This window comes from Cynara cardunculus, unplaced genomic scaffold, assembly GCF_001531365.2.
Source record: "Cynara cardunculus var. scolymus isolate 2C unplaced genomic scaffold, CcrdV1 Un_Scaffold_2212, whole genome shotgun sequence".
Taxonomy (NCBI): domain Eukaryota; kingdom Viridiplantae; phylum Streptophyta; class Magnoliopsida; order Asterales; family Asteraceae; genus Cynara; species Cynara cardunculus.
The window spans coordinates 25,089-51,129 of NW_020201013.1; the positions used below are offsets into that span (position 1 = coordinate 25,089).

General features: G+C 37.4%; 1 protein-coding gene across 1 annotated transcript in view; it reads right to left on the bottom strand.

Moving 5' to 3' along the window:
• Positions 1-614: 614 nt before the first annotated feature.
• The window catches only part of LOC112502940 (coiled-coil domain-containing protein SCD2-like), a 58,684-nt gene continuing 33,257 nt past the window's right edge, over positions 615-26,041 (bottom strand). Inside the window, exons 6-17 of the mRNA XM_025106967.1 lie at positions 24,046-24,206; positions 23,913-23,985; positions 21,628-21,729; positions 21,396-21,506; positions 20,975-21,035; positions 19,333-19,434; positions 19,096-19,217; positions 12,872-12,941; positions 11,031-11,081; positions 10,067-10,107; positions 1,616-1,742; positions 615-880 (exon numbers count right to left, since the gene is read on the bottom strand). Coding sequence (XP_024962735.1) covers positions 762-880; positions 1,616-1,742; positions 10,067-10,107; positions 11,031-11,081; positions 12,872-12,941; positions 19,096-19,217; positions 19,333-19,434; positions 20,975-21,035; positions 21,396-21,506; positions 21,628-21,729; positions 23,913-23,985; positions 24,046-24,206 — 1,140 coding nt within the window. The 3' untranslated portion in view covers positions 615-761. The remainder of the gene's footprint in view (positions 881-1,615; positions 1,743-10,066; positions 10,108-11,030; positions 11,082-12,871; positions 12,942-19,095; positions 19,218-19,332; positions 19,435-20,974; positions 21,036-21,395; positions 21,507-21,627; positions 21,730-23,912; positions 23,986-24,045; positions 24,207-26,041) is intronic.

Genomic DNA, 26,041 nt, shown 5'->3' on the forward strand with positions numbered 1-26,041 from the left:
AAATCCAACATCCAATGGATTATTGGATTGGAACTGTTCCATCCACATACATTAGATCTCAACCCGTGAACACTACTACAAAGCTTGTCTATGGTACTCAACTAGTCGTCTAAATATCATTTTGAATCGTACTTTTGAAACCAACATTTAAGGGTGTATGCATAAAATTGGACATAAATATTGCGGATAAATTTGACATGACTTCATTGACGCGACCTTGAAATCACGATTGATATCGTGAAGTGTATTGAAATACAACCGAAAGGGTCTTTTCCCTAACGGTAACGTTATCAATAGAGGCCAGCCTCCTAGGATGTCAGCGGTTCAAACCTCACTAAAGGTATGAAAACTATGTGAGTTCATTTGCTGCATATAAAATTATATACTGAAAGGCATACATGAATTCTTAAGTGACCTTATAGTCGCGATTGATGTCGGAAGTTGCATGGTAAGAATGCTTATGATACACACGGCTTCCAATTGTGTCTTGAATCACAAATTCTGTATTTGTAATCTATAACAAACTTTTTTGAAGCTATCAGTATTATCAATACACACTACATTTCTGCGTAGCTAAGTGGTTTGAGTTCACCACCGCACACTACAAACTCGCGTACAAGAAAATGGTAACTCGATTCACTATTAACGGTTTTTCAATATATAAAGCATCTGATATCCAAATTAATAGTTACATGTCAAAACGGTCTCCAAAATTCTAACAGGCCTAACAGAAACAAAACACGAAAAAGGCATAACGAATATCAAAAATTAATGTGCATTTTCCATTTATGTTCGGAGTCGGGGTCGATCAACTTGCGAGATGCTTGCCACAATTGCGCTTCAATTCCCAATTTCCGAAGCTCAACAAGACCACGCTCAACTGCAATACGAGTGCAAATTGTTACAATCAAAATATATCAAAATATGATCGCTAATTGAAGCAAGTGTTTATCCTCAAGGAGATATAAAAAATCCACAAACAATATATATATATATATATATAGAGAGAGAGAGAGAGAGAGAGAGAGTTCGGATCAGGTGATAATTTTTTCACTTTTTATGAGAACGGAAAAACAAGTGAAGGTACCTTTATATGGTGTGTAACCTTCACATCACCTTTAATTGTGAGGATATGTAATATTGTGGGAATGTTGTAACAGTATAAGGGTACTTTCACAGTTCTCACGACAAACCTTACGACAAATAACATATATAATGGTACCTTCACTTGTTTTCCGTTCTCATAAAGATGGTTGTTCTCACCAGTTCAGTGAGAACATAGAAAATGTTGACAACCGTGAGAACATGTGAAACATGCATAGTTGTTCCATATTGTGAAACAAATAAATGTGAAATCCTAGCCATAGAGGAATCAAATAAATGTGAAACAATATGTTGAGATTAGTTCTCATGGTTTCTGAGGTTCTCAATTGATTTGCCCCATGTATGTATGTGTGTGTGTGTATATATATATTGTTAAACGAGTTTTGGTGATGGGTTCAAGTAATCGAAACCTTTGCTTAGTAAAATCAAGAGAAAGGTTGCATATAAGGATTTCTCCCCAAATGAGGTCTCCTTTTTTAACTTAACCATAAGACAGAGAGAGAGATGGTACCATCAACAGCATCATGTGAAGTGGGTGGACGATCACCTTGGTTCATCCAGAACTGCAACCGCTCGTCTACAATATCGGGTTCTAACTCATGAACTTTTACCCTTCTCCAAAAATACATAAGCCAAGCCTGCAACAGCATATGTTAATTTAAACATCAACTCATTATTTTAACCATTTACTTCATCGACTACACACCAATCTATGCAAGTTATTTCATTTTCTGAATCTCATGTTTTAAGAACACAATCTTATTTTCAATCTAATGCACTCGTTGGAAGGATAGTTGCAGCAAGCAGGGCCGTCCCTGGGGGAGGGCGGGCCGGGCGTACGCACAGAGCCCATAAAAATTAGGGGCCCAATTTTTTTAATACATATAATAGTAGTTCAAAAAAATTAATAAATAGAAGACACATAAAAAATTAGTGTCTAATATGACAAGAAAATATTTTTGTACTACATTAACTATTAAAGATCCAAACATGTATGAATTAAATATATTGGAGAAAAAAACACATAAAGATATTAATCTGTCGTTCATTATATAATATCATTTAATGTTTTTCTAAGTTTTTTTTTATCTAAAACCGACGTCTAAAACTACTTGCTTCGAAAACTTTGATATATTCTCCATAATTTATCTCTCATCGATCTTTTCGCGTGAATTCTATTTTTATATTAGAATATGATAGATTTTTTTGTTATTAGGTAACAAAACCCCCATCTTTGGAAAAAAAAAATTATCAACCATATAAGACGGTACAACTTATATTTATATTTAGAATAATAAAACTAAAATTGTTTTTTCATAGTTGTTCTTTATTATCTAATATTTAATGTATAAATCTTATGTATTATTCTATCTCTAAAAGAAAAATAAGATCTCAAACTATCACCAATATGAGTTTTTTTAATTTATATAATCGATGATTCCATAAAAGTTTGTTTTAACCCTAACTCTATGTTATTGAGTCTTCTTTTACGTAAGAAAGAGAGGAAAGTAATGGGGGAAGAAAAATATTCTGTTCTCGAGATTTTTTTAGGGAAAGGAAAAGAAAAAAATTATATAAAAATTTATTTTTATTTCATTATTTTTCCTTCCTCTCTCTTCTCTATTAAAAACACAAATAAAAAACTTTATTTTTCTTCTTTCCTTTTATTTTCTTTTCCTTTCTCATTCATTCTTTCCTTCCAAAATTCGAAAACACAATATAAAAGTTTAAAATGGTGTTAATCTTCTCAAATTCGAAAATATAGTATAAAAGTTTAAAATTGTGTTAATTTTCCCAATTCGAAAACATAATATAAAAGTTCAAAAAGATGTTAAAAAACATTAACATGAGATGACATGGAAAATCAACCTTTTTACATTGATTTACATAGTGTCACTCGGAAATCAGAAGAATCGACTTTGTGACTCCAAATGATATTATTCTATGTACCAAAAGTATATCATAAGATGTTTTTGATGATGAAACAAATTAGAAATGAGTATTGATTGATTCAGCGTTCAGGAATACTCGAAAAAATGGTTTTATATGAATTCAATGTTAATTCTGATGATAAAAACAATATATTGAAAAAATATCGTACTTATCGAGGGCCATTTTTTACATCTCGTCCAAGGCCTAAAAAATGCCAGAAACGGGCCTGGCAGCAAGACTCACGAGAAGAGTAGTTTAAACGATGCAATTTTCATGGGACATTCAGCACAAAATGGCAGTGGCGTAGGTTATAGGTGGTCTGATGGTAGCTGTAGAAATGGCACGTAGGTGGTCTGATGGTAGCTTGTATGTTTGGTTGTCAGAATTTGATTTTGATGACATTAAAATATTCAAGCAAAGATTGATTTAAATTTAAAGTGCCTAAATGTGTGTAGCAATCAATCTTTATCAAAGTCTTGACCTTAACTCCATCACCATCCCCACTAACCTATCTGAGGCATTATTCAATGAAAAATGGAAGCAAGCCATGAATGTTGAAATGCAGGAACCCAAAAAGAACAAAACATGGGATTGGGTAAATTTGCCAGAAGGGAAAAGGCTGGTAGGATGCAAATGGGTCTATACCGTGAAGTATAGGGCTAATGAGTCGAACGAGGGGTATAGAGCAAGGTTGGTGGCCAAGTGATATACACAAACTTTTGGCATCGATTACTTGGAAACATTTGTGCGGGTTGCAAAGATGAATACAATTAGAGTAATTATGTCCCTAGCTGCTAAGCTTGGTTGGTAATTACATCAATTTGATGTAAAAACGCATTTTTGTATGGAAAACTTGAGGAGAAAATTTACATAGAAGTCCCGCTTGGTTATGAAAGAAGGATGGGTACCAATACAAGTGTAAATTAAAGAAGGCATTATACGGTTTGAAACAATCTCCTCGGGCATGGTTTGGAAGATTCCCTAAAACTATGGTTTCCCTAGGATACAATCAAAGTCAAGGGGACCATACTTTGTTCATCAAACACTCAAAGTCCGGGAGAATAACGGTCTTTCTAGTGTATGTTGACAATGTCATTGTGATGGGTAATGACGAAAAGGAGCAACAAGCCTCGAGTCAATGTCTAGCCAAAGAATTTGAGATCAAGACGTTGGGAAAACTAAAGTATTTCCTTGGAATTGAAGTTGCTCATTCCAGAAAGGGGATTTTTACATCTCAACATAACTATGTTACTGATTTGCACATAGAAGTAAGACAAGGTGCATCCAAACCAGCAAGTACTCCTATATACCCGAACCATAAATTGGGAAACGCAAAATAAGATGGCATGGTGAACAAAGAAATCTATCAGCATCTTGTTGGGAGACTAATATACTTGTCTCATACCAGACCAGATATAGCAAATGTAGTAAGCATGATCAGTCAGTTCATGCATAATCCAAAGGAGTCTCACTTGCGAGCTGCATACATGGATTTTACTGTACCTCAAAGGAACACCAGGAAAAGGAATTTTATTCGAAAAAAACAATAGTGTGACCCTTGAAGCTTATACTTATGCAAGTTATGCTGCATCATCGATTGATTGTAGATCAACAACAGGGTAGTGCACCTTTCTTGGAGGAAACCTTGTAACATGAAGAAACAAGAAACAAAGTGTTGTAGCACGGTTCAGTGCAGAAGCAGAATTCCAAGCAATGGCACACGGTATATGTGAACTATTATGGCAGAAAATCATCCTAAAGAATTTGAAGATTAACTGGGAAGGGCTAATGAAACTCTATTGCGACAATAAGTCAGCAATAAACATCGCACAAAACCTGTTCAGCACGACCGGACCAAGCATGTAATAGGCGGTTTAAGTATTTTAAAGGTTTTAAATTTGTTTGGTAAATTGTGGTGGTTGAGGTAAGAGTATGGGTGTGAGTGTATGTGTGCTATAGTTTTGATTATAAGTATTAATGGGAAAAATGGGGAGTCAGCGGTATGCACCACCCTTTAACTCTCCATATTACTATAAATAGTAAATGGTTTTACCAGAAAAAGTTTATACACTCATACATTAGGAAAGAAAAAGGGTTTGGGAGCAATTCGGAGATCTAAGTCGCAGGCAGAAATCCGGTCATTATCAACATTCAAAGGTGAGTGTTATGTGCTTGATATATCAATTGTTTGTATGTCAATTTGATTGTTTTTGGAATTAGCTTATTATGATTCATTAAAATATATTGTGCGGATTCTACCTAAACCGGACAAGTGATGTCCTGATTCTACCTAAATCGGTCAAGGGGTGACCGGATTACCCCTACACCGGTCAAGGGGTGACCGGATTTTCACTAAACCGCTCATGTGTCATCCGGTGAATGTCCTAAATCGCCCAAATGTTAATCGAATTAGAGCTAAATCGCTCATTCTATGTCCGATTTACCCTCTTTGTATCCTAAGTAATTGTCCGGATTTCATATCCGGACAAGGATGACCGGACTTCAAATCCGGCTAAAGATACTTGAATTTCATTATCGTTTTTGGTTTGATTTTTGAAATGGCGTTGTAACCGCGAGAAAGATGAAATGGCGGTGTAACCGCGAGAGAAATGAAAGGACATGTGATAAATATAGATAAAATGCTCGTGTCTGTATAGGTTTGATTCTAAACTACTAGTGTAGAAAGTATGTTATTTGTATGAGATATGTACACTCAAATGTGCCTTTGTATCTCACACTTTCAGCTCCACCGGCGAGAAAATTTTATTATAATCAACCCCTTGCTCTTGGCTATAACCTCTAGCCACCAAACATGCCTTGTATCTCACACTTTCAGCTCCGGGCAGCCCCGTTTTTCGCTTAAAAATCCACTTACAGGTCACAATTTTTCTGCCTTGAGGTAATTTTATTAACTCCCAAGTTCTATTCTTGTGAAGGGATTCCATCTCTTCACTCATGGCTGTTATCCACACATCAACCTCCTTCGTTGTGATTGCTTCTTTGTAAGTAGATGGCTCAAAGAACTACATTTCTTCAGCAACTTGCAGAGCATAGGCCACCATGTCATCAAACCCATATTGAATTGGCCTACCAACTTGTCTTCGGGGATTATCCAATGCTACAGATCGAAATTCTGCAGGCTGGTGCTGATTTTCAGGTACAAAGTTTGTGGTTGAGGCGAGTTACAGTGCTGTCCAGCAGTATTCTCGTCTTCATCGAGACCATTTAGCTCGTACTCCATGTGTTCGACACACTCTCCTCTTTAACACTTGGAGTAGATGAGCACCTCACGCCACGTAACATACTCTCCTCATTAAACACTACGTCACGGCTGAGAATCACCTTTCTTTTATCAAGAGACCAAATTTTGTAGCCCATTACTCCAATTCTGTATCCCATAAATAACCCCTTCTTTGATCTTGGTTCCAATTTTCCTTCACTAACATGATAGTATGAAGGACAACCAAATATCTTAAGCCTGGGTAATCAGCCAGCTTACTGGACCACACCTCAATAGGAGTTTTACAATCAATTGCCGTTACCGGGGATCTATTCACCAAGTAGGAAACCGTGTTTAACGCTTCTGCCCAAAAACTTCTATTCAACCCAGCATTTGACAGCACACATCTCACTCTCTCCAGCAGCGTTTTGTTCATCCTTTCAGCTACTCCATTCTGCTGTGGAGTGTGCCTAACCGTTCGATGCCTTGCAATTCCTTTGTCTTTACAAAACGATCAAACTCACTTGAACAAAACTCCAATCCGTTGTCCGTTCGCAGCCGCTTTATCTTCTTCCAACCTGATTTTCAATGAGAACTTTCCAATCTTTAAATTTCTCAAATGACTCACTCTTATGCTTCATAACGAATACCCAAGTCATCCTAGAGTAGTCGTCAATAATTGAGAGAAAGTAAAAACCACCACGAAGGAACTTGCGAGGGACCCCAACAATCAGCATGTAGGTCATCTAAAGTCGACTTGGTTGTATGGACGGCTTTTGAGAAACTTACTCTGCCTTGTTTTCCAAAGACGCAATTCTCACAAAAGCCCAATTCAACAACTCTATGACCTCCAAGAAGTCCTTTCTTGATGAGAATTACCATGCCTTTCTCACTTGCCCTAGCCTCATGTGCCACAAACGTGTCATTTCTGACTCATTTTCTACGAAATTAATGGTTGGTGCTGCTGATCCAACAACCGTACTACCTTCCAACACATACAAGGTACCTCTCTTTTGTTAGATGTGGCTTTAATTGAATTAATTTAGTTTTATTTTTCTGTTCTGGCATATCTTAACTGTTTCCTACAAATAGTTGGATATTTTCTCTTTATAAAGTTTAGTCTCAATTCGTTTCGTAATAAAATTCCTGCAATTCTCTCTACAATGTTTTCTCTAATTTCTCAACAAATTGGTATTAGAGCCTAGGGTTCCTCCCAATTGCTGATAGTTCAATCCCTTAGTCGTTTTCTTTTCTTTTGAATTGATAATCGCTTTCATCAATCGTCTTTTTGTGGACAATCTTTTGGGTCTTTCTGGTGTTCGATTCAAGGTGGAGCTTCTCGTTTCTGAAATTGATGGTGTAAATCGACGGATTCAGTAGTCTTTTTGGTGATCGATTGGTTTTTCGGAACTGAATCAGCGATCGATTGGAGTCTGACATCTTGAAATTGACGATCAATTTGGTTTCTGGAATTGAAATTGACGATCGATTGGGAAGCGTATATGAAATTGGTGATTGATTGAAGGCTAGAAATTGAAATCGGCGATGGTTTGCAGTCTCGCATTAGAAATTAATGGTCGATGGGTGACAGGCGACTAGTGTTTTTTTTTATTCGGTTCAATCAAGACTTTGAAAATGCCTCCACAAATGATCAAGATTGACAAGTTTACAGGAAAGAACAACTTCAACCTATGGCGAATCAAGATGAGAGCTCTCCTAAAACAACAAAGCATTTGGATTCCCTTGGCTGGTGAAAGGCCTAAGGGATGGCTGAATTTGAATTTGCACAGCAAGATGAGAAGGCTCACTCTACCATCTTGTTGTCTTTGGCAGATGAGGTGATTTATGAAGTTGCCGATGAGGAGACTGTTGCATCTTTATGGCAGAAACTAGAGAGCCTCTACATGACCAAGTCAGTAACGAACAAGTTGTTAAAGCAGAGGTTATTTTCATTACGAATGAAGGAGGGAATGCCTTTGAAGGAACATCGTGACGAGTTAAACTCCATTCTTATGGGTTTGAAGAATGTTGAAGTCAAGATTGAAGATGAGGATGCCACCCTCATCTTATTGGTTCCGTTGCCCACTTCATATGAAAATTTTGTCAACTCATTCGTTGTTGGTAGAGACACAATTACAATGGAAGAAGTTCGTTCAAGTCTGCACTCACGAGAGTTGCAAAATAAAGCTTCAGGAAGTAGTCCCGAAATTCAATCGGTTGGCTGTCGGTGGTAAACGGAGATAGAGACAGAGGTAGAGATAAAAGCAGAGAGAAAGGAAAAGGGAAGTGGAAAATTAGAGGCCGATCAAGATCGAAGACTAGAGGTCTAAGTAGAAACCCAAGGGATAGCTCTCACTATTGTAATGAACTGGGTCATTGGAAAAATGAGTGTCCAAAACTAAACTCAAAAGGCTCCGCTGCTGTAGCAAAAGATGATTCGGATTCGGAGGCTGATTTGGTGCTCTTGGTGGTTGATTGCAAAAGTCAGTCGCGTGTTCATTTCACATGACACGACATAAGGATTGGTTTAAAACTTATGATAAGATTGCAACCGGAAATGTCTTGATGGGAAATGATGTGCCGTGCAATGTTGTTGGAATTGGTTCTGTGAGCATTAAATTGCATGATGGGACTGTGAGAACTCTAATTGATGTTCGTCATGTACCCGGGTTGGAGAAAAAATTAATCTCTTTGGGAGTGTTCGATTCAAAAGGCTTCAAGTACACCGGTGAGGGTGGAGTAGTCAAGACCGATTTGCACAATCATACTCCATTGCGCCCAATTTGTAGAGTTGAGTTTAACTGGAATCTTTAACACAAAAGAAAAATTAATTATTCCCGGAACAGTGAAGTCAGCTGATGTCGACGTCAATTATGGAGCTCTCCCTGTAGGTAACATTGTTGGACTTAGGTTTATAAAAGGCTGGAGTTTGTGAGGGTCGCAATGATGGTTTTATATATATAAAGGGCTGAATCTGGATCTGGATACAAGGGACAACAGCAAACAGAAAAAAGGGGGAGTGTGCTCCAAGGTTCTAGATCTGGGAGTTTGAGACAGCAAAACATGAGGCTTCATGTTTCTATATCTTCATGGTTCTGGACTGGAAACAAGACAACAAGCAGTAGAAGAATAGAAGCGGATCCTGAGGATCTGGCCTCCGGCAGTGGCAACAGATCTGGACGAAGAGGGTGGCGCCAGAGTCGGATCTGGAAGAGGAAGGTGGTGTCGGCGATGGATCTGAACGATAAGGGCAGCGGCTAGGGTTTCAGTAACATTCTGGCGATGGCAGCTAGGGTTCCGGCGGTTCAGCGGCGGCAGTTAGGGTCCCCGGCCAGGCTTTGATACCATGTTATCTTCAGGGATTGTATCTCACATCTTATTAACAAGGAAGGTAACTCAAACATATGCAACATTAAGTAACCTAATTAAGGAAAACCTAATATACTTGGCCAAGAAAGTAATCACCAAAATACTATATCTAATGTGATCGAAGTTTTTCCTAGTATCAGTTGCAATCTGGACTATTGACCGGTAAATGCATAGTTCAAAGAGGAGAAGACTTGTAAATAAACCAAACCAAACAAACCCAATATATCCTAACTGAGGTGGGTCTGGGAAGGGTAACCTGGCCTCTACCTCAATGAGTAGAGCAGTTGTTTTCGTGCGGCCAGGACTTTAAATGAGAACGCACAACTAGAATGCTTATATACACGAACCACAGACAAATTTCAACTAAATGCAGAATGCAAGAAAACCAACCCAAATCAGAATTGTGAGTGCAGTTAGAAGAATTATAGGAGTGGAACATACCTGCTTAAACAACACATCATCAGACTCCTGTTTACTCAGCTCTGAGAAAAAAAATTACAAATTTTTCTGTCAGAATAAAACCATATAGCCATGAGATACATTTATTGCAGTAGAAACTTGCTAGGACAAGTTTGAGAGTTAATTTCAAGAACATGAAAAAATATGTGAAGGTGGTCAGGTTCGAAGATCAATTAAAGTCAAGTAAAATGACTCCATTTCTATTTGTAGCTCTTCTGGGATCTTGCCAATTATATTTTACTAAAATCTAAGAATTGATTCATTTAACCCATATCATTTCATTCCTTATTTCCATTTTGCGATCCCATTATAAGACTCACAAACAGGAGAAAAGAAAAGAACATGGGCTAGACAAGTTGTCAATCAAATTTTACTTCAAGAACTTTGGAAATTCAACATCAGTCATCATGATTGTTCTTAATATGCCAAACACATGATTCTCTAAAATGTATCTGATATCATCAAACAAAAGGAAATGTATGAAGTGCAAAAGGGGACAACCTACTGAAATTTAAAACCCTAAAAATATAATATCAATTCTAAATAAGCATAGACTAATGCCTCTCTGTGTTGGAGCATATGAGTTGAACATGCCCAACTTGCTAAATATGAATAAAAATGTTGGCAACCAGAAAGAGCCATATAAGCTTAGTAGGACTTTTGCTCGCAGAAAATCACCTACGAACTTAACATTCCCTATGAAGAGGATGATGGATGATAACACTGATACCTTGTGATGTTGGAGTATCGAACATATGTGCACATTTTTTAACATTATTAGTTTACCTCGATTAAGTACATTCTTAAACCACTACGATGAGGCTAAGGACCTAAAAGGAAGAAGCAATAACGACATCCCTTCCCATCATACACACCATAGACATTTTTGCAATATCAGAGTTGGCTATGCAGCTATAAAGGGGGCATAAATATATTATAAACTTACCATATGCTTCAGCTGTATGCTGGCCCTTGATTGGTAGCTTCGATTCATCTACTGACATGACAAAGGAGAAACTAAAAATGAGCAATTATTCAGAAAACTGTATGCAAATATATTCATGTACATATTCAAAAGAAGCATTTCAGTTCCCCATTTTATATATGAAAACAACAATTAAAAAGCAAGGTCGCTCAAAATGTGTTGTAAAACAAAGAGACGTAACTTCTTTCACATTTTTGTCTTCAAGATAAACCAATCTAGTAGTGTTGGAAGTTGATTGTGCAATGTAGAAACAAATAATGACCAGATCATGTGGCCTTTGCATGCAACATGCAAATTCACCTAGTCCATAAGTGAACGTGAAGTAGTCTTGGCGGGTTTGTTGGTAAATTTAGTGTCATCAAACCATTTAGTGTGATTGAATTTACAGGAGAATGAAAGGGTTGTTAGCTAAAAAGCTATAGTACAGGTTAGGAGGCACAGAATGCACACTTGTATAAGCTAATATGAACCCGGGATCGCCGTATGGCTGGAGGCAGATCCCCTTGCGGTGGTCCCACTGCTGTGTCCTGAAACCTAAACACTATGTAAAAGGAGTCGACACTGATGACTTACGTGTTTGATAACCTCAATGTTTACGTTCAATGTTCGTTTACTTCAATGCGTAGCTTCGGTGTATCAGAGGTTTAGTGATGAATGCATTCAGTGGCACTGATGAATCATCAGTGCCTGCCATCAGCTGTACTAGACACTGAAGCTCAGTGAGTGTTCACCCATGGATGTGGATCAGTGGTACACCCACTGATGCTAACTACTCCTAACAGCTGTGTAAGCTCTCAGAACCACCCGATAACTGCTAGTAACATCTGATAACCATGGTGTTTTCATTCTTGTTTTGATATACGAAATTAAGAACTTCTGTGTGTTTTTGCTCTTAATTTTCTGCCTAAAACGTGAGTGTGAATCTAGATTATCCTCGAGTAAATTTCGTGTAAGACAAGACATATATATACAGGGTCAAAGTATTACTTGCAGAATGTGATTCCCTATGATTAAAGATTCTTATCCAAGTCTGTTGTAATTGATTCTTCACGATACGAATACCCAGTTTTCTAACAAGGTTGGCCATAGGACAATGTTACCCAAAGTAAGCCAACTTCATCATTCCGCAGCCGTCAGAAAAAAAGACTTACCAACGCTAGTTTCTAGAGTTTCTTTGGAGGTTTTTAGAGATTTCAAGCAGGAATACTTTAAACCATACTTGTTAATCTAGGAACAACCAGTAGAATTGTAAACTAATTAGGGAAGTTTTTATAATAGGTTATTATTATGTTTTAGAAGGACGGTAGGAGTAATTTAGTCTTCCATATTTTTGTGGGATTCTCATAGAATTAGGAAACCTTTTTGTACATATAAGGTATTTATCCCTTTGGAATAACAAGAACTGTAGCAATTCCCTCAATTCTTTCTTCATGATATCAGAGCACTCCTGACTTGGCTCCTCCCACAGTCATCTTCCTTATCACTTGCTACCATCAACCTTTTTCTGTGATCCGCTGCTGTTTCTCATATGCTCATCAATTGACAGGATGACTCTTCAGCCTCTTCACTAAACATCAGTATCAATTCTCATTCAGCACTAATAATTGGTTGTACTAGCCTCTAGGAACTTAGCAAAGGGGCGTGTTTAAAGAGAAGTAGGATAACAAATAAAGAACACAAGAATATGACTTATGAATAATAAAAAATTAGCAGCCGGTGTTGAACAGGAGATCTAACCAAAAAAAGAAGGTAGTCTTGAAATGCAAGCAAACATTTTGAACTAACCAAAGTTCCCAGCACACCTGTCAAAATAGATTTTAGTGCGTTTGGCCATCGCTGCAGAGCCATTGCAAATGCTAGTGCATCCTCTACCTATTAAGAAGTAAGAACAAATGATAGAACATGCCATATAAAATCTACTTATCTGGAACTGATTAGCACATATAAATCAACATGTATTGGTTCCTAACATATATTAGTTTTATTGTTTAGCCATAACAAAATTAAGATTGGACAGATAGAAGAGTATGTCAATCATATTCATCAGGAGATCAAAAAGAAAAGGAAAACAAAGACAAAGAGGAATCCATTAAGGGCTATTCAAATTAGCAAAGACAAATTTCTTAAGGAAAAGCAAAAACTTATCATGCACTATGTGTGAATTGTAAACGAGTTTTAGTAATAATCTCTTTCATTTGGATAGTTTTAACTTATCACTGTATAGTAGTTGGGGGAGACCATATATAGTTGAAGAGAGTTCCATTGTATATTTATTGAAACAAATGATGGTTTGCCAAACATGTGTCAGATTATTACTAAGAATGATATCAGTGCTACAAAAGGGTCTAATTGGCTGAGTAAAGCCTCAAAAGTAACTTAAAAATAAGCCTAAATTCATAACCCAGTACATAAGATATTTATCCTCTAACATCCTTCGATTAGAGCTTGGGAATTATAGAATAATAGCTTATATGCCTATGTTTATTACTGAGGGAGAACACTGAATTGTACATTATTATATCAGGTTGTAGCCTGTAAACACATATATACATGTAACAGAATAATGGGAAACACTAAGCAGGACCAACTAAACTTAACTAGGACTCCTCAATCAGAGAATAATATATATATATATATATATATATATATATTGTTGGAATATTGTAGAAAATCAAGCTAGAAATATCTCATAACCTTTGTGCTGATTCTTAGGGATCAATTACATAATTATTGATTCTCTCTTTATTAGATGGATTTGTAGTATATTCTCGAGGCTGATTTATAGGAGCCATTACAATTTTCCTTGTGTATAAATGTGTACTTTGTGTTCATGTTGAAATACATCGTCTTTTTCGCTCATTGAATTCTTATACGGTATCAGAGCCTGAGGATGCTGTGTTTCTGTGCTCCAACACTGTCCTGTTCCAGTTTCTTTTTCATCAGATTATAGTTCGGATTCCTATTCACTCTTTAAATCGGTCCAAGACTGCACTGTTTTTCCTTTGTTCATGTTGAGAAATTCATCATAATCCACAGTCCAACATCATGACAAAAGAAACAGTGGTATCCGAATCTTCTACCATTCACAGACCCAAACATACAGTGATAAATCTCCCTTGGTGATTACCAGTCACAAACTTGATGGAAAGAATTTTCAGCAGTGGTCTCAGTCAGTCCTAATGGTTATCCTAGGAAGAGGCAAACTGGGATACCTCAATGGTAGCATCCCTCGCCCTAGTTCTGCTGATAAACAATATGAGGCGTGGGAACTCAACAACTCACTTGTGATGGCATGGCTCTTCGATTATATGGAAAGCAATATTAGTCGTACCTATCTATTGTTTCAAACTGCAAAAGAAATATGGGATGTAGTCAATGAAAACTACTCTGACTTGGGAAATGCCTCCCAAGTGTTCGAGATCAAGATGAAGTTGAAAGAGATTCGTCAAGGTACTTCTGAAGTAACTAACTATTATAACTGTTGAAAGTCTTATGGCAGTATATGTTCTATGAAGCTGATTGGGGCGAAGTCGAAGAACATGTCAAATTCAAGGCACACTTGGAGAAAGAAAGACCCTACGATTTAGAAGAAGTATGTGGGAGAATTCTCGGACGAACCCCTTTACCATCAATTGGTGAAGCATTTGCTGAGGTTCGCCATGAAGAAAACCGTTGGCGTGTAATGCTCGGTGATCAAAAGGAAGCTAAACCATTCTCCAATAATGGTAGTCGTCCTATAGAGACCTCTGCACTTGTCTCAAAAGGACCAGCCATCTTTAAGCCTAGTGAAAGAAGAGACTCGGGGCCGAACAAGCAAGGAAATCGTGTATGGTGTACTCACTGCAACAGATCAGACCACACACGTGACAAGTGTAACAAGATTCATGGATATCCATCGGCAAACAAGAATCAAACAAGAACCAAACCACATCAAAAGCGCACCATACATCATCCTCGCTTGTACAAAAGGAACTACCTACCCCAGATGAGGTAATGAATGTCCAACCGAACAGAGCCTGGTCAGAGACTCTGCACCAACTCCTCAGCAAACCTATCAAAGGTAATTCCTTTAATGTCCTTTCTAAATCCAGTGGTAATAACCATTGGATCTTAGACTCAAGGTCCTCTGATCACATGACCTGAAACTCCACTCTATTTCACACTTGTAGTCCCTGCCACAACCAATCCAGGGTAAGGATAGCCGATGGATCCTTCTCCATGGTTGCGGCCACGGGCTTGGTTCACCTCACAGATCAAATCACACTCACTAAAGTTCATTTTCCAAATTTGGTCTTGTAATCTCCTATCTATTCACAAGCTCACTCAAGATAACAAATACCTGGCTCTATTCTCTTCTACTGATTGTTGTGTGCAGGAACAGGTACCGGGGAGGACGATTGGCAATGCTAAAGTCGAAGATGGACTCTATATCTGGGAAAGCAATGAATCCAAGAATAAACAAGCACAAGGACTTGAATAAAACATTTTTAATCCTACAACTCCAATGTTGGGTTTATCTCCTCAAAGACAAATTAGAAGCCCCCAAAAAACATCCAAACCTTTCACACCATGATTCAAAACCAGTTCCAAACAACAATCTACACGCTCCGTACCGATAATGGTAGGGAATACTTCAAATCCACCCTAGGAAATGTCTAGACACACCCCAACAAAATGGTGTCTCCAAACGAAAGAACCGACACTTACTAGCCATAGCACGTGCCCTAATGTTCACTATGCATATTCCAAAATATCTGTGGAGTGAAGCTGTTCTCACCGCATGTTACCTATAAATCGATTACCTTCAAAAGTTCTTAGTCTACAAACCCCAATTGATGTCCTAAAGAAATCATATCCACTATTTCAAGCCTCCTCTCTTTCACCTTTGTATGTACAGCCTTTGTCCATTCACGTGATCCACATAAGTCCAAACTTGATCCCCATGCACACAAATGTGCCTTTATTGGCTATCATCGACACAGAAAGGATACAAGTGTTTCTCACCAACCTTTTTCGAATTTAAGCCTTATTTTCCCATGCCTCATCTTCAAGGGGAGACTCTAAATGAAGATGAGTCCTTACATGGACTCCTCGACCTTGAAGGTGCTAAAAATCGGGAAATCAACATGATACTCTAATAGTGCCCATGCCAGAAAATTCATTACTAGAACCACCACCAAACACCACACCTGTCCCCGAATCTGATGGACCTCATTTGCTAGTTTATACGAGGAGACATCGCTCTACCAGAATGAATAAATCAACGACTATGGACTGCCAAGAAGTTATTCCCGAAAACTGTTTAGAAAATGAATAATCATCAGTTGCTGTCTCGGACACCACAGGTCATGAAAATCTCCCAATTGCCCTTTGAAAGGAACTCCGATCATGTACAAAGCACCCCATTTCCAACTTTCTGTCCTATGAGAAGTTGTCTACTACACATAGAGCATTCGTCACTCATTTGAATCAGGTTGGAACTCCAAAAAACATAAACGAAGCTCTTCAATCCTCAAAATGGAAGAGTACAGTCTTGGAAGAACTAACAGACTTGAACATGGGAACTAAGTGACCTTCCAATAGGAAAGAAGACTATGGGATGCAAATGGTTGTTCACCACCAAATACAATAGTGATGTTAGCATAAACAGGTACAAGGCAAGACTTGTAGCTAAGGGCTACACTCAAACATTTGGCATTGACTATCAAGAGACTTTTGTCCCTATTTCAAAACTCAGTACTATTTAAGTTTTACTCTCCTTGGCAGCTAACCTCGATTGGCCTCTAATGCAATCGGACATTAAAATTGCATTCCTAAATGGTGAACTCAATGAGGAAGTTTATATTGATTTTCCCCCTAATTTTGAAAACTTCGAAGGGAAAGTGTGCAGACTGAAGAAGTCACTTTATAGGCTAAAACAATCACCGTGGACATGGTTTAGCCGATTCACTCAAGCGTAACAAGTAGAGGATACAATCAAGGACAAGCAGATCACACATATCACACTGTGTCCTTCAACCACTCAGAAAATGGTAAGATCTCAATTCTTATCGTATACGTTGAAGACATAATCATGACAGGAGATGACTTGGAAGAAATCAACCAACTAAAAACCTACCTCAGCTCGGAGTTCGAAATGAAAGACCTTGGACCACTCAAATACTTCCTAGGAATGGAAGTTGCAAGAAGCCAAGAAGGCATCTCTATTTCACAAAGGAAGTATGTACTTGATTTACTAGCAGAGACAGGAATGATGGGATGTAAACCTGCTAGCACCCCTATGGAACCCAAGAAACTGGGAGCTGAGGAAGATAGCCTAGAGGTTAACAAAGAGAGATATCAAAAACAGGTAGGAAAACTCATCTATCTCTCTCACACAAGGCAGCCTTTGTGAAATAGAGATGCCGTCAGTTGATTCATGTCTGCTTCAACAATTAAACATTGTGTACTTCTAGAACAAATTCTTTGTGGTATCTCGGTCCATGGCTGAATCAGATTATAGAGTGATGGCTGACTCGATTTGTGAGATGGTACAGATACATCAGCTACTTGAGGAAATTAGCTATAAGCTTGCACTTCCTGCAAAGCTTTGGTGTGATAACGAGGCATTATGAAATCAATTGTCATTTCGTTCGAGACAATATTGAAGATAGTTCATTGCAACAAGACATGTTCCGTTACAAGATCAGTTAAGAGATAATTTTACAAAAGCCCTGAATGAAAACTTTATTGACTGTATCTGTAGCAAGTTGGGCATATGATCAATATTTATGCTCGAGCTTGAGGGGGAGTGTTATGGAATCAACTTGAAGAGAAAACTAAGGGGGTGTTTGGTAAGAGGTATTAAGCAGTAATTAATGGGAATGAAAATAAAAGAAACTGTTTGGTTTTTTATAATATAATGGGTCCATTCCTTCATAAGCCTAAATTTTCATTCCAGGTTTAACTGAGGGGGATGAAAATTCATTCCCATTTTCATTCCTTGTCATTTTCATTTTCATACCCATTTCATTCCTCTGCCTGAACTAAACGCCCCCTAAATCATTTAGATTAGGAAATTATAGAGATTTAATTTCCTTTAACCATGTATAAATATATGTATTCTGTATGCAAATTGAGTCACGAGAAATACAACCACTGTTGATTTCAACCCCCAAAAAATTTAATGATTGATTGCATTATATAAAACCGAAACACTGTTAATCTTACCATTCTTGCTGACTACTTAAAGCAAACATCTTCAATGATTGTCATCCCCATTCCCCTCTTCTAATACCTCCAACCAAGCACCCCTTAACTTTACCAGATCAAATAATAGAATTTGTTCAAAGAATCAAAGTAATAACAGTATGGCAGATTGCAAACCAGAGCAGTAATCAGATTGCAGAGACCTTATGGCTGTTGGAGCAGCAAATGTTGCAAGGGTGCCAGATCCAGGAAGAAGATTGGACTATAGAGATATATTTTGACCTTGGAAGAGAGAAGAGAAGGTCGAAAAAAACCAAACAACAAACAATTAAAAGGCAAGTCAATCAGTAGAGGCAAGAAGCGTTTGCAATTATCTATAATGATGGTGGCACTATCAGACATTAACAGCTGTAGCCCATATCCTGAAAAGCTATTTCGCAGAGGGTAGTCAGCTGCTGTTGGCAGCTAAGGTTAGGTGGGGATAGGTTTAGACATTAGGGTCAAACGCTAGTTGTTTTAGAAAAGACTGATGTTATTACTGATGGGAAAACCCCATCAGATAGAATAGATAGTGGGCCACTCACTGTCTATAGAAAAAGACAAACAGAATACCATAAACAATGAACTAGAGAATACACAACCGGAATAAAGGCAAACCGAATGAAACTATGATAAGTGATGGAAACATCAATAGATATAAGAACCACATTTTATGGGCAGTGCAAACACGCCAAATGTCGGGTCCCAACGCACCACAACCTTATAAATTCAAAGGCACAATATATATTTCATAAACAATTGATATAATGGCTGTTAAACCGAGGGATGTGAGATGAACCTTCAGAAGGGTCATTTCTCGGAGACCTCTTTCGACTAAAAGCATACTTTCCACACTTCCTTCTCCAGAGATTTCATTTGCATCCTTTAGAACTTTCTCTCTCTGCTCTTTATCATTGTTTACTGTTCACAGTAAAGGATGAGGGTGCTTATGCTTTGTTTTAGAAACAGAACTAGTGAAAATAGGTATAAATGTTCATGCAAGTAGTATGAAGCTCCTTGTGAGATGAAAAAATACCCATTAAATTTTCTTCTTTTGCTTTCTGTCCAGCAGCAATTACGACTTCCACAGGAAGAGGAGCAAATGATGACCAGTACTCGTATCTTGCACCAGCAATTTCTGCATGAATACCTATGAGATATTGCACTTGCCAAGTGAGTATCAAAGAAATGTATAGCTAAAACATGGTTAAAGGCGGCATGGCTTAGCACACCTACAATTATGTTTTTTGTTAGCTAAAGGGGGTTTTATGTTAGGTGTTGAAATCAAACTCATTTGGCAATCTTGTCAAAGACAAAGAAAAAAAACAAAGACCTTCTTGGGATCCCTTCACCAAAATTAGCTTTCTGGTTAAGAGTTCGAAAAAATAGGCTCAAACTCAAGAGGTAGGATAGAACACTAAACAAACCCTAATTTCTTACCCAAGCAAGAAGTGAAAATCTGCGTTAAGGGGGAAATCCTCAGTGATGGGGATGGTGAGAGTGGCAGCGAGGACAAGGAGAGATCATGGGTGAGGAAGACGAAGAGGACACGGTGAGGATAGTACAAGCAGCACAATGGTGAGAAGGCACCAACCATGAGCAGCCAACAACAGTGATCGGCAAGCCAGCAAGGGTTAATGTGGGGGAGGCAGATGGAGTAGAGGCTGGAGGAAGGGCAGAAGGTAGAAAAAAATTGGAGCACAAAAGATAGAAACCAAGTTTGTTGGTTTCAAAGCATCAATCATTATAGTCAAATAGTCAAACATGTTTTTATTTACCCTTTTTGCAAGCCATGAAAAAGTTGAACTCAGGTTAACATGTTTGAAAGCAAGTTTCCAAAATTTTGTGAAATGAATTCTGATATACCAAAAACAGAAAGGGTGCCTAACATGTTCTCTTACCAATTTACACATTCTGACAGTGTAATAGGAAAAACAAAAGTACACGAGCATTGTCAAATTCATATATATTCAAAGGTGAATCAGGACTTAATTAAAAAGGATTGAAGGTGCTCTAGAAAAGAGTGTGCATATAGAATGGAACTGCACGTTAGTTTCAGAGACGTGATATGCCAATGTACACTAAAATCAATGAAGGTTTGAAGATATTTACTAGCTTTATGGGCAAGTGAGAATGCTGGAGGAGATATGCTACAAAAGCTGGATGGTAGGGAACACATAATATAGAAAACTAATAGGGGTATTAATGACCTGAACCAAGTAACATCTTGTAAAGATGAATGTTCATTGATTGATAATTTGCATTGTAGGTTTTAAAACTACTGCCTTGCCACTTCACTACACTATGTCCAATTCAATTTATTCTGTGGTTGGGTTTTAATTAGGTTTCTTAATTTATCAACAAAAACTTGAGGAAAATAAATCTACTTCAGTACTCGGATGTCTTCGCTTTAGTGTTTAATAGAACTATTTCTTCACTGATTTTGTGAATATTTATTCAGCTCGTTCATCCATGAATGGAGGTACATTTGTTCTAAACTTAATATTCTTCTAAATTTCTTAGTTTCCTATAGAAAAAGATATTTACTTTTTTCCCTTCTTTAACCCTCAGCATTAGTCATCAACAAGATCCCACCGACCACCACATATCACCTGAAATAATGGAAGAAGCACCAACTCGCTTGTTCAGAACAAGTAACAAATTTTGAGTAAGTTTACCATGTTGAACACATAAACTCCAGTACCGAGCAAGCCAGCATCTCTTAAGAACGACTTCTTCCTAAGACATAGAAAACCATAATTAGAATAATGGAACAAGATGACTGATATATTCAATGAGTGAATTTGTTTACCAATCATCATACTTAGAGTTTCTTCGCAAACTAACCATTGTACTTGCAAAATGCAAAGGAAAAGAAGAACGAACTAAAAGTACACCAAAATGAAATATTCTAGACAATTTCCAATGTCTATTTTGCAATAAAACTGCAAATGCGATGATTAGAATCACTCACTTTGACATACTTGAGTTTTTTCTTATTATAGCAAATGCGTTGGTTAGTTTGCAACAATCTAGCAAGTACAATGGTTGGAAAACTCATTTGCTCAATACTCTGTGAAGCCCATAGTTTGTAGATACCATCTCTTCGTGTGTGAGTACCACTCTTTGTGTCAAGGTCTTAAGTGATTTAATTTCACACTCATACACATGAAGATGTTCCATGACAGAGGCCGCTTCTTCCCTAGCCATCTTATCAAGTGAAATAACATCATTAAACCCAATAGTCGACTCCATGTCAATCACGAAAAATAAATGCTCCACACTGAAAACACGATTAAAGAATAAACGTACAAGACAGATCTCCGAATACCTCAGCATCCACCCGAAGAGCCTCTATCTCTCCCCACTTAATAGCATTATTTTGTGCTGCCGTTTGTGCTGCCGTTTGTGCTGTTGCCTCTCTCAAAGCAGCCTGCAAGAAATTTATTCCTCAAATTCATACTATTATTATTTATGTCACACAAATCCAAATCTATTCAAAGAAATAGTGAGGATCATCTTTCCTGTTATTAAGGTTGACTTTTTCCTAAAACAGCGATCGAGTGTTCATATGTTTCCTAGAGTAGAGATTGTATATCCATTTTTGTAACACCCATATATCAAAGGGATACACACAACTTTGATGGACAAGAATGAAGATATAAAAAGATAGTATTATTAGTTGATTATTATTTATATATGGAGAGGATAAGTTTGAAAATATATATTATTATTTTATTATTTTTTATAGTAAATGGAAAAAAAAAAGGGGCAATTCAAATGCTTCATAGACAACCCCCTATGTCTCTTTCCGTCCAACTCACCGGGAGATCGATTTTGTCGGTTTACAACAATTAACTAGTCTAATCAAATTTTATGTAATGCGACTAATATATTTTTTAGACCAGGGATTCATGATACGATCACGATGCACTTAGATTAGAAAACCAACAATGCTTTATCTATTAAATGAAGTTGTTTTAGCAAACTGGGTAGTTATAAGCATTTTTAAGTTATACGATGTATATGTTTTCGTATTCAACAAGTAAAGGTCGTAATGATGGTTTCAGCTGGTTCCTTGGAGAGGTACAAAGCACGGCTAGTTGCTAAAGGATATACTCAAACATTTGGAGTTTGATTAGCTTGAGACCTTTGCACCAATGGCAATAATGAATACAATCAGAATTCTATTATCCTGAACATCTACTTTGGTCAGCCTCTACTGTAGTTTGATGTGAAAAATGCTTTCTTGCATGGCAACCTAGAAGAAGAGGTTTACGTAGAAGCACCATCAGATTTTGATAAATCTTTTGGCCGAAGAATCTGCCGATTAAAGAAAGCACTATATAAACAGTCCCTATGAGCTTGGTTTGCGAGGTTCACAGATTCAATGAAAAGGGTGGAGTTTGAACAATCTCAAGGAGACCATAATTTGTGAAGAGGCCGGAAGACGGTAAGGCTATAGCCTTAATTGTAATGTTTGATGATATTTTTGTCACTGCAACATCTTTGGGAGATTGGAAAGTTCAGAAGAAGTATAGAAATCAAAACTAGAAAAACTCCACTACTGGAATTGAAGTAGCATACTAAAGAAAGCATAGCCCTCTCAAAATACAAGTATACACATTACAGATATGGATTCTTGGTTATAAACCCTCAGACATACCAATTATGCAAGGCCACAAGCTCGGGGAATAACCATACTGTATGCCATGGACAGAGGGAGACGTCAAAGGGTGGTGGGCAGATTAATCTAGTTATACAATACTCACCAAATATAAGCTAGGCAGTAAGTGTAGTTAGTTAAGAGATGCATACGCCTATGGAGAAACACCTAAAGGTTGTATACAAAATATTAAGATACTTGAAAGGTACACTTGGAAAAGGGATCCTTTACAACAAAGGTGCATCACTTAGCCTTGAAGCTTATACTGATGCAAACTAGGCAGGCTCGACACTGGACAATTAATCAACCTCAAGACTTGGAGAAGCATTAAAAAGCGGTAGTGGAAAGGTCAACTGTTGAATCTGAATTTCGTGCTATGGTGTAGTAGTGTGTGAATTCCTGTGGGTGAATTGTCCTAGGCGACTTGGGAACTGATTGGAAAAGGAACCATGAAGCTGTACTGTGACGATAAATCAGCCATTAACATAGCCTATAATAAAGGGGAAATTGGAGAGTGGCTTCTTATAGGGAGAGCAACTACATGCCGTTCTTACCAAAGGACTATCCAGTACTTCACTTCAACGGATATTGAACAGCTCGGATGAATGATATTTTTCACCCCAAGCTTGAAAGGGAGTGTTGGCAGAAGTTAACCTTCCTACTCTTTACCACAAATATAATTATTGTTTTCATTAAATTATATTTCTATGGTAGCAAATTTTGTATTTTTTCTAGAATCAGAAAGTTCCCTTTTCTTGACTAGCAAATCCCTTAAATTAGAGAATGCATTCTAGGTCTTTCAGGTTGTATATAAACCAACTTCATTTCCTACACGTAGCAAGTCGAGTACATCGGATATTTATGTGTTCAATTTGAAGTGTTAAGATGTATTTTTTTTCCTATTAACAATAAAGATAACCCCAATACAAATCATGATGTTTTTGGGACACTTGGATCATAGAAGCAAGCATAGGTAAAAAAAGTGAAAGCTTATGAATAAAAGCCATGCTATCAACACAAGTGCTGAAGTGCATGCAAAAGAAAACATCATATCTGGATAAGAATTATCTGTATAGCACAAACCTCCCTTTGTTGCAGAGCTGCCTCCTTCCTGAATGACACAAGATAAATGAGAAAGTATAATGGGAATCATCTGGAGACATAATAATCAGATTACTGAGATTTGATTCTTGCCTGCTCAAAAATTTAGCTTCTAAAGAAACACCTTCCCCAAGATTAGCCACCTATCCATAAGAGATTTTTGTCTTCACTGAGTTTCAGATCATACCAAAAGAACCAAAACAAAACAAATAAATTGTACAACCAAGGTTTTAGATATCTGAAGAAGTACATTTCATGAAGGATAAAAAGTGGTCAAATTTCAACAAAACATCAAAAGGCATGAATTATGGATCATTGGTAAAACTTGGATATCTCACTTATGGTGTAAACACTATCTGTAAAACTTGGATATCACAACTTCTTCTGCCAACATTACACCGTGGTGTTCATATCTCTCATATACTGAGATGTACATGATGTGCTGCTACATTCTATAAAGATATGAAACTAGAAGTGCAGACGAAACAAATGAACATTAATGGCTCCTAAAGGTTCCTTAGCTGATGCCCATCGCAAAGCAACAAGTGCAACATTGCCATCTAGAAGCTCTTAAATTCTTTCCATACACAAATAAGTAAGAACATACAACATGTCGTAACACTATTTTTTTAACAATCTATCAATAATACAAAAGCCTGAACTCCCCAAACCCATTTACCCCCAAAATAAACCCTCATGAATGATGCTCTTACTCTAAACAACAGCATGCCATAAGTTTACAGTCATTGGTAATATATCAATCATATGCAAAGAAGGTAAGCTTCACTTTTATTGCTTCGAACCCTGTACCAGATATGGTTCATAGAGAACAACCTTGAGTGCAAACATGTTAAGAAGATAACATAATCACCTATGTGAAGTAAGACCGTCATACAAGAGCATATATTTAGTTTGTAAAAGCAATGACATCAAGTAGGAAGATCCAAACTAGTGCCATTTTGATAGGAACCAAGAAGTTTATTTAGTGGAAGCAACTAAGAATGAATGAAAAGGGCTGGTCATCGTTTGGGAGGTCAGTCATCGTTCCCGTAGATGCCTAAATGAACCTATTCCAGGATCCCAATAAATCATAATCTATTCCCAGTTTCTTCCCAGTCCTAGGATCCTCAATCATAGTCATCAGCGTGAGCACCTCTCAGACCCCGTTGAAATTACATGCGTTAAACCTCTTCTTGAGCCCAATTTGGACCTTCCATTTGACATGATGTTAACCCATCAGTCTCAATGGGCCAAAGATCAATTATGAGTGTTGAATATTAGCTGTAAATATTCTTTATATCTCCTTTATTTAATTTCCTAGAATAATTAGGAGCCTTTAGTATATTTAATCTCCTAGAATAATTAGGAACCTTTAGTATGAATACTGGTCGTATCTTTGTATTATTAAACATATGAAATACAAAAGATTTTCTCTCAAACCCTTTCACATGGCAGCAGAGCGGGTATGAACCCATTGCCTAGCTGTGCTTCCTACCAGCACCAAGCCTTAGGCTATGTCTATAACATGCCCTCTTGCGTGGTGAAACTACTGCAATTACATAGGCACATCTCTGATCATGTTCTACATAGATCCATAAGTGTAACACCCCACATTTTTTACTCTAAACTGAGACCTAATGAAAGGTTTTACGTACCGAGTCTCATAGTCATTTATATATAAATACAAGAAGCACATTAGTAAAATGCGGAAGCGATTAGATTTCAAAGAAACATAGTTTATTTTATGACAAACGTTCAATTGTGGACCTAGTTACAAAGTACACTTCTATCTTCTAATAATGCATACTAAGGTACATTCTAAAACCAAATTATACAAACCAAATCGACTCCTAATTGGACCACAAAATGTAGCTTTCGATAACTTCTTTGAGACTTCCTTGTCACGTCTCAAGTAGCCTTTCCCCACAACTAAGATACATATTTATAACTTTAAGCCATTGATTAGCTTAGTGATTAC